We start from the raw sequence: 10000 nt of genomic DNA, 5'->3' as shown, positions 1-10000 counted from the left end.
CTAACTTTCTTAGCAAAGATTTCTTAACAAATCTTCCCAACTAAAACACTCCATCCCCATGTTTCTGTTTTAAACCGCACAATACTTCAGAAATGTTTGCTTAGGACCAGTCTGTGATTTGATTTCACTGAATCTGTTGACACAAGTCCTTCCACTTCGATCCTGCTGATTTAAATGGAGCACAATGGTCCTGGCCAGTCCTCCACCAACAGACGTCCTATACTCCCTGTGCGCTGTGTGATAATTCCTGAGCAAATAGCCTAAAACTATGTGAAGTCTATAGCATTTCTGAAGGTCTACGCTCTACATATACTGCACAATGATCTTCTATTTAAGCTTCAAAGTCTTTTAAAGGAACACAATGAAAGAATTGATATCTATGCCCTTTGGCGTCAATATTCAATGCCATTTAGCGCTAAGATGGTACCCAGTTAATCATAAACTGATTAAAAGGGTCGCAATCCTACCCGCATTAACAATGTTACATGAGGCAATATCAAGCATTCTGGGTGCGAATTGGCAATGTCAGAGGCTGGATGTCAGTGTAGCATCAGAATGAGTTTGAAGCTGTTATTTTCAGGTAAAAGAACTGCATTGTGATCCTTTAAAGATTGAAGACCTTTGTTTTAGCACCCACTGCATGCTTACCCTGGCTGCCCTGCTGAAAGAGCTTGTTGAGGTCCAGAGAGGAGGCGCGCGAGTGGCTCTTCTGGGGCCGCGGTGGAGGGGTGGGGGGTTCCTCCACCTTCTTCATGGCATCATCTATGGAGGTGCTGGAGTACGACCTGGACACACAACAGAGGCATACAACAGCATGGGTGGAATGGCCAAACTTCCCTGCATTCCGATGGACTCGTTACAGGTCTGCAGTGCTCCTGCGATCTCTACTGTTCCTCTCAATCAAAGTCAAATTCAGCTGCACAGATGTTGAAAAATATAAAATATGTGGGGAAGACATAATGGGGAAACACACAGGGAAAAACAACCTCTCAAAACAACCATGTAAACTACAATTTACAGTCTAAAATAAGTCTCACAGAGAGGCTTACCTGGGTCTCGTTCGTGACTTCATGTTGGGATCCAACTCATTTGGGGGATCTGAAAAGAGCATTCATATATTCAACAAAGGAGGACCACACTTCTGCTCTGTGGTTTGGCCATCAAAAAAGGGAAGTTGTCAGTGTGTGACAGCAGAATAATCTCTAACGAATTATTTATAAAGAATCTAGACAACACGTGCAGTATATCTAGTGTAGTCTATGCGAACTGTGCACACAAACTCCACGAAAGACAAAAAACATACCATGCATTCCCGGTAAATGTGACTCTTGTCCAATTCAACCACATGATCATAAATCTAAAATGTGGCAACACATAGTATTGCTTTATAGTGCTTGTATTGCATCTCCTCCCAGTACATTCATACAGAGCTTCCTCTCCTGTCCTCTCAGATTGACTTCCTCCCTCACACAGTCAAGGACTTTTCAGGTTTCTCCTGTGTTCTAAAATCTATTATTCTAAAGTCCCATCCTAGGCAAACTATTTGTCTTCTAACGTCACGTGTATTTCGGGACCAGGGGGTTAGATCTTAACAGTGTTGTGAGAGAGAGGGACGGTTGTTATGCTAGTGTGCATCCCAGACAAAAAGAAAGATACAAGATACGAGCATCTGGAGTACGTGCCTGTTTGGAGTAGTTCCCGCAAGTATCTTTTCTCAGATTGGTGACACTATTTTTGTTCCCGTTTAAAAGATCCCCATGCTTGTCTTAGTGTCAGCGAAGCTCATTGGCCCCTTAAGTTTCGGTATTTGTGGAGACAGCAGAAGCAAGAGAAATACATTGTGGTTCATATGATATCTGAGCATTAGATGGGCAAATGTGAGACCAGAGGGTGGCAGCAGGGTACGGATGATTGTGAGATCGATATTACACAAAGCCGCAGTCAATGCTTTTCAACCACAACAGCCACTCTGACTACAAAATACACACTCAAGCTCTAAGTTGTGTGTTGGGTAAAAACACTGTCTCAAGATCACCACCACTACTCTGCCAGGTGGCATAATGGGCTATGATGAATGACCTTCTGCTGTTTATGCTACTGGCGATACAGTGGCGGCATGGTGTGTTTGGGGATGGTGAGACAAGTGCTGAGCGACGTCTGGACGAGTGGTTGCTGAGAAAGGGGGTTTTGGCGTGACCTGGTTTGAGGTTGGCAGCGCCGACAGGCAGGACGTGCTGGACGGGCTTCTCCTGGGTCACCACAGTGACCGCCGCTCGCTTTGGGCTCAGTTCTGCATGGGCATCAAAAATGGATGGTTGAAACAACAAGAGGAAAAACATTAAATAATATCATATGACCACAGTTTTATTTTTCTGACAATGGGAAATATTATAAAATCGGGGCAATTTAATTCTAAACCCAAGAACAGTGGATTCTGAATGCTACCGACAGCAACGTCCAGAGAAAAAGACTTCAGACTGAGAATTAGAATGACGGGAATGGAACTGTGACACTTCTCTTGTGTAACAGCAACAAAACGAGAGTAATTTTGACAACCTCCCGACACCATTGCAAGGTTAGCATACTGCCTGACTCACACCAATACCTGCTCAACACTGCCAGCACAACTCAAATAAGCAGCGCAGCTGGAACCAGTTATGACTGGTCTGTCAGGATGACTGTAAATTACTGTTTGGGATGGCGACTCCGAGACATCACTGTATTATAATGAAAAGCTCTCCCGAGGCTTTGAGGGCTTGAGTCAATTTCAGACCTTCTGCTCGACGTCGGTTGGTGCTGAACCACCACACATTTACCTGACTTTCTGGCCTCGTCCCTAACGTCAGGCTTTGATGTAGTCAGGGCTGGCAGAGGACTGGCCTGCTGTATTTCAACCATGCCTTTTTCCTGTTGGGATATCAAGCATGCATTCACAAAAGAGTCGTGAATCTGTCACTCCATTGAATGATTTAACATCCATGCAGCAAAGTGGCTTTCATTTCAGCTTCTAGCAACCCAGATGTCTGGGGTGCTAGGGCATTATATCAGGCTCATTATTGCCCCCTATCTAAGGTTACGTGAATCACCTTCTAGCAAATGAGGTTTGAGATTAGCATTTTCATTGAACACTAATGTGAATAGTGCTTACCTGCTGGATGGCCCTAGGTGTGCTATCCTCAAATACAATGAGCGGCTGAATGATCTGCATGATGAATATTTAATGGAAGACAAAAAAGAGTGGAGAGTGAAGAGTTTCTATGTCAAACATTGCTTAACATTTTTCACATCTTTATGTGTTTTTTACATATTTGATAGATTCTGAATGTAACCTCCACAACATGCTACACACTTAATAGAAATAGTCTGAACAACCACACAATCAAAACAGTTCCTGGTCTTCCCTGGGTTCCTCTATTTGCCTATTTTGCTGAAGCAACATCATTCAAATCCCACTTCATCTGGCTGACACAGCACTAGAAACCTAGCTTCTCTGGCCACTAAACCAACAGCTGTGTGTCCCAAATATATATATTCCAAAGCAAATATTGTGGGTGGTACTGAATAGCAATCAATTTATTCAACTGCAGTGGACATAATCAAACAGCAGAATTATAATTGGCACTTTTGGCCACTTTGCAGATCAAATATATTCCAAAGCAAATGTTGCATGTTGTGACAATAATGGGAAATAAAAATGTATTGACTTGCAGTGGACAGAATCCAACAGCAAGTAATTGTGCCACGATTAATGCTGTTTGTAGGTTTTTGGCGGCGGACAAAAGGTAAGGCTTGCCATAAATAAGAAACATTAATGGCTATATTGGTCCCAGTCCCAGTGAAATGAATGGGGAGAGGATGTTAAAGAGGAGGTGAACCCAGGGGAGGAACCAGGATGTGAGTGTGTCCGAACCTTGGGAGAATCTACAGTGACCTCGCCGCATGCGAGGAGGCTGGGTCGCAGGGATGGGGGGAGCTTTTCGGGTAGTGGGTATCCGTTCTTCCGAGCCACGATGAGGTGGAACGCCGTGCAGAACTCGGGGAATGTGAGTGCTCCGTCACGGTCCGCATCACTCAGCTCCCTGGAATGAGACACACACACACACACACACACACACACACACACACACACACACACACACACACACACACACACACACAGACAAACAATCATACACACACAATCATACACACAAACACACACAACAAATCAAAGTTATTCCCATACTTGATGCTCATGTATGAACACACATTCACACATACACACTCATGCATACAGGATGGACAACAGAGGGCTTTTTTGTTTAAGCATCCAATCACAACACATCTGATTAAAGGAAATAAACGCTTATTTTGCTGAGAGGAAGTGTGTAAGAATAATGGTGTTTAATTACATTCAGGTGTGTTTTCACTGTTGTGTTATTTCCCATGTAGAACTAACATCTGTTTAGTATCCCACGGAGTGTGTACAGTACAGTGTAGAAGTGCTGCATTTGAAAAAGGGAACTGACCACCGCACGTGGCTAATCTGGCTGGTGCTCACACAGAGACTCTCAGTGCGGTTATGTAACGGTGAAGGTATGTTAATCTGGCCTGACATCTGACCTCGTATAACTATGGGGCTTTTTTGGAGCAGAGAACCCAGCTAGTGTGTTATTTGATCTCTGGCCATCTTAAAGGTACAGGAGGAAACGGTCTGAAAGGACAGCAGGCCGATAAGGGTCAGGCTCTTTATGGGGCACCTTTTAGTGGTTTCGATTGACAGGACAGAGGTGAGACAACTTCCTACTACTCGTAACCCCCCCCCCCCCCCCTCTCTGTGTTCAACGCATTCACACACTTACCATATATGGGAAAGTTCGGGTATTGGAAGCTTTGACTTGGTGAAGAAGTTCTTTGCAACAGTTCCTGAACACACAAAAGAAGATTAGAGAAAAGCAATAACCAGCTTCCAGGAAACGGAAGCGAGGAGATACGAGATGTTACTGAAAGTGATCGAGTTGGTTTGTTGTTATAAACTACACAAATGATGTTGCATGTGACAATAGGAATAGGAAAGGAAAATGGAACTACTGCAGAAATAGATTTTAAACAAAAAAGCCTTTTTAAAAGTTATCATTAAAGTAGCAACACATTGCATAATGTGCCCGTGCCTTACTAAACTGTAGCTAATAATAACACAACAATAGCAGACAGATTTATCCGAATATAAAAGTGGACGGTGGTTGCGGGCAGGCAGCCTTACCCAGAATGAGACCTCCCAGATCGGGCTGCAGGGTCCTGAACTGGTTGGTGTAGTAGTCGCGCTGTTCCTCTGTGATCCTCCAGGGGTCATCGGAGTAGTCGTCTGTGGCTCCGTCTGTGAGCCTCTCTGTGGACAGGGCCTGCGGAGGGAGGGAGTGCGGTCAGAGCGTGGTCCACTGAGCTGCCCTGTGCTGGGAACGCTCTGTGCGGGTTTACTCCGCAAGTCACCAAATGCTCATTTACACTCCTATCACGGTCATGATCACTATCACTTTTAGTTAACAATGTCAGTTAGTTAGTGTGTATGTGTGTTTGTGTGTGTGTGTGTGTGTATGACTGTGTGTGTGTGTGTGTGTGTGTGTGTGTGTGGTGGTGCTCCTTACCCTTGTGATGGCGGGCTGCTCTGGGGCGGGCTTGTGGCTGTAGTGACTGGGTGAGGAGTTCTCCTGGAGCATGGCGGGCCGGGCTGGATATTTTCCCTCGTACCCTGAGGGGACATATAGGGAAACTGTGAGTGAGTGTGTGTGTGTGTGTGTGTGTGTGTGTGTGTGTGTGTGTGTGTGTGTATGAGGTTGGGGTGGTGTGCAATGGGATGGATAACCATTTTCACTCTGTGAGGTCACCCTCAACAACAGCTGAAGCTGGGCACAGGGGTGGGGTGTGTGTGTGCAAATGTGTGTCTGAGCACATGGTGTGTTCGTGTGTGTGTGTGTGTGTGTGTGTGTGTGTGTGTGTGTGTGTATGTGTGTGTGTGTGTGTGTGTGTGTGTGTTGGGATTCTGTGTACGACAGAAAGGGAGAGAGGGGAGAAGACTAGTGAGAGAAAGCATCTGGGTGTTCTATTTTCAGATGAATGAGCGTCTCTGTGTGGGAGGCGATAATCACACTTCACAGGGCATTAATGGGATTTGCTTCTCAAAATGGGGCCTAATCTAACCTGCTACATCTTTCACGACTCCCGACACAACAGCAGCAGCAGCAAGAGCCGTGTTATAAACACACGCTTCATTTTGGCAAAAGACTTTACAAAAATCAATGAATTCCAGCTCATTCTAACTCGCGTCTGAAGTATCAACAACAACCATCTCCCAGGGTGAGTCTATCGACATTATGAATTGAGTCGAAAACAAACCAGTGGGAGAATCACTTGAAACCAGCGAGAGTGGTGTTGTTTATTGTTTTGACTGGAAGCTAATCCACGCCGCCCCTCGGGCCGGATGCCACTTGGTCTCCAGCTTCCAACGCTGCTCCTGGGGAGATGACTCGGCAGGGTGTGAATTAGAGAAATTATATAGAGCTGAGAGCATGTGAGTCTGTGTTTACTGTGTGTGTGTGTGTGTGTGTTTTTGTGTGTGTGTGTGTGTCTTTATGTGCGTGGTGTGTGTGCGTGTGTGTGTGTGTGTGTGTGTGTGTGTGTGTGTGTGTGTGTGTGTGTGTGTGTGTGTGTGTGTGTGTGTGTGTGTGTGTGTGTGTGTGTGTGTGTGTGTGTGTGTGTGTGTGTGTGTGTGTTTTTGTGTGTGTGTGTGTATGTGTGTATGTGTGTCTGTGTGTGTATGTGTGTATGTGTGTCTGTGTGTGGGCGGCCTGCTGTATAAGTGGCTGCTGCTGACTGACAGCAGAGCGAGGGTGAAGGATAAAGCCACAGAGGGATGTTTACAAACGCCATCCTGCTGACACCACGGATGTCCAGCGTGCAGAGAAGCCGCGCTCGACGTGACTGGACTTCACAAACGACCACTGTGACGCTGCTCAAAGGTGAAGGACTAGTCCCAGTGTGGTCCAGCTCGATACATAGAAATCTGACCAGCATGGTGATGAAAGGTAAAAGAGTAGCCTCGCATTACTAAGCAAAAGTCAAGGAAAAAACAAAACATACATACAGTCACTATGTAGTGGACGAGTAAGTGGATGGATGAATGTACATCCCCAACAGAGCTACAGCATTATGACATGTCAAGCCTACTTGTGGTGATATTCAAGGCTTTACCTGCGGAGGGCGCTGCTGTTTCGATCCGCTTTGCCTTCACTTAACATTCACATCTCGTCACACCTTTTTCCCCCCTTGTGTGAATGTTGATTAACAGGGTCAGCATACATGACTAAACGGAGACACCGGCTCCCACCCATCTGATTCCACTGCCAAGCGTGGCTTGACAGCCTTGACAGTCTCCTGTGTGATTCAGTGATTCGCCGAGACATTGACGTGTCATAGGTCACAAACAGGTGCTAAGCCATCAGCTGATATCTGTTTTTAGCCCGTTTGTTTGTAATGGAAGTCTCAAACCTCCCAAATTGGCCTGTATTTTTAGCAACAGCCTCTGGGTTACACCAAACTGACACACGCATGATGGGAATCGCACAAAAACGTACCAGGTTAAATTCCAGCACATATGGCCTGACAATCTGCTGCATGATAAGCTTAGTGTCCATAAAACTTGATACACATTATTGTTAATGGCCTGAGAGGGCAGTGCCCCCAGATTGTGCTGACCCACAGCAGAAAAGCAGGAGCCCTAAGCTTCAGAGTTTTACTGCTTTGCATGGCTGGAACTAAGGCCTGTAAGGGCTTTCTGCACACAGCCCTGAAGGGGACACTCTCTGATTCATATAAACAGCATATCCAGGCAGCTCAAGGACAGCCACGGGGGAAAGCAAGCATGCTGACCAATGACAGGATATAGAGTCACTGAGGCTGACTAATATCTGCACATCTGAGCTAAAATGAAGGACACATAACTGCTAACTGGCAACTGATGTACGACATATAACTGCTGTTGAAGAATTATATTGAGAATTGACAAAGAAACAACTATTCCGATTTAACTATTTAAAGACAAGATGCTCATAACATCTATAGCTTTACACAGTTATATACATCTATCTATACGTAGAGCTTGAGGAAAATATCTTGACAAATGTTATTGTGTCTTTTTTTTTTAATTAAACGAGTAAACTCAAAATTAATTACACATAACGAGAGCTGTCCTGAGCTGTAATGTGTACACCTTGTGTTAATGGGCAGTGAATCTGTCTAATAGGAAAACAAAGCAAGCAGCCGAAGATATCCCTACAGGCCATTCCGCTTGATGAATGACCTGGGCTGGCCTTGCACTTTATTGAAACAAAGAGCTCCGGCGGACCTGGGAGAGAATGTGAACCGCCGCCGGGCCGCCAATGTGATAAATGAAATTCTGATGTTTCTGGTTGCCTGGTTACTAATGGGCAGGCTGGGCTCGGGGAGGGCCCTGTGGGGCTCGGCGCATGCATACTAGCTGGGCTCGAGACATCCGTGGGAAAGACACAACGGCAGACCACACATACACACACACACACACACCAGAATCTACAGCCTCGCCCTATAGCAGGCTATACAGAGGCACTGCAACAAATGTATCGGTATAAAGAACACATAAATCACGAGAATTCTTGCAGTGGCATTAATACTGAATGTGCAAGACTCACCAGGTATGGACAATGCAGCACAATGAGAAATGGTATCCTATGAGAAATACAACAGCACAGAGTATGTCTAAATCTCCATGTTCAGACACACAATGATTTCCATTGAGCGCTTGATGAGTGGAATAATCAATTGTACTCAATACTGTTTGACTGTCGCCAACTGAGTCAACTGTGGGGCATGCACAGATCCTCGTCCTCTCACTGTCAATAATAACCAGCTGAGATGAAAACACCCCAGTAATCATTAACTCGCCCTAACACTGAGACTACTGTATTCAATTCTGCTACTGTGGTGCACTCTCTTGTAAAGCTGATGATACACAAGGCGATATTTGGAGCAATGTTGGTGGGAAATGTTCCAGAGTATTGTTGTTCTGGCATGTTCCCTTTGATATTGATATGGGATATTTGTTTCTGGAGTACAAATGATCATGACCATCCAATCCACTTGTGTGGTTGCCCTGCAACCTTGCTCAAAAGGTGTGCCATGTATCATCACCTTAAGAGACCATCTATGGGATTCTATGAGTCCTCTAACGACCAAAAATCAATACAGTGGGAGCCAAAGCATTCCCAAAAGCCAATATACATCCTGATGTAACACCAGTGAATGACAGAGGTCCTATGAGTTTACCAGGGACAACAGCCACGTCACCGGGATGCGGCCATGGCCACGGCCATGACTATGACTACTGTGCACTAATGTCCACTCACACACACTTCAGAGCAGAGAGTGGGGGTGTTGTTCAGGGTTTCCTCCATAGCAGGTGAGGAGATTAGAGGGCTGACATTGATACTCCACGGGGGAGCATTAATGAAATGCAACTGTCTGTGTGGTGGGCCAAGGCCAAATACCCCAACTGCCCCCCCGCACCACTGGGAGAATAGCTACTACACTGAACCACGAGCAGAGAGCCATATTCGCATGCAGAGCAGAGAAGAGAACAGAAGGCTAGAGCACAGCGGTCTGATTTTACTGGAATGGTCAGGACTGGAACAATAAAGGAAGTGCCCTGTTCATTTCAACGGATAAAATCTACCCATGATTAAAGAGACAATAATACACCAGAAAAATATGTCTGTCATTTGTTTTGTTGAGCAATGCCACCCAGATTCCTTTATATCTGCTAAGTTATTTCTTTGTAGTGATCCATGACCTACAATTAACTGATCCAAGCAGGAAATAGGCCAAGTTGTGCAAACTAGCCTTGATTCAATAATAATTCAAAGAACTTTAGTCACTATTTGTTCAGTAAATCTTCTGTTCCATGGAAAAGTGAGGAGCATTAGTCTTCATT

General features: G+C 45.2%; 1 protein-coding gene across 1 annotated transcript in view; it reads right to left on the bottom strand.

Annotated features, from left to right (window-relative positions):
* reps2 (RALBP1 associated Eps domain containing 2) overlaps nt 1-10000 on the bottom strand; it is a 38688-nt gene that overhangs the window by 15370 nt on the left and 13318 nt on the right. Inside the window, exons 5-13 of the mRNA XM_076278479.1 lie at nt 5625-5728; nt 5243-5381; nt 4842-4905; nt 3911-4079; nt 3149-3202; nt 2817-2907; nt 2198-2290; nt 1050-1098; nt 649-785 (exon numbers count right to left, since the gene is read on the bottom strand). Of these exons, the coding sequence (XP_076134594.1) occupies nt 649-785; nt 1050-1098; nt 2198-2290; nt 2817-2907; nt 3149-3202; nt 3911-4079; nt 4842-4905; nt 5243-5381; nt 5625-5728 (900 nt within the window). The remainder of the gene's footprint in view (nt 1-648; nt 786-1049; nt 1099-2197; nt 2291-2816; nt 2908-3148; nt 3203-3910; nt 4080-4841; nt 4906-5242; nt 5382-5624; nt 5729-10000) is intronic.

This window comes from Alosa pseudoharengus, unplaced genomic scaffold (assembly GCF_046254945.1).
Source record: "Alosa pseudoharengus isolate Yale_2024_CS ecotype anadromous, Long Island Sound unplaced genomic scaffold, YU_APseudo_1.1 YU_APseudo_1.1_scf_11, whole genome shotgun sequence".
Classification (NCBI taxonomy): Eukaryota; Metazoa; Chordata; class Actinopteri; order Clupeiformes; family Clupeidae; genus Alosa; species Alosa pseudoharengus.
This window is presented reverse-complemented; position numbering and strand designations above follow the sequence as displayed.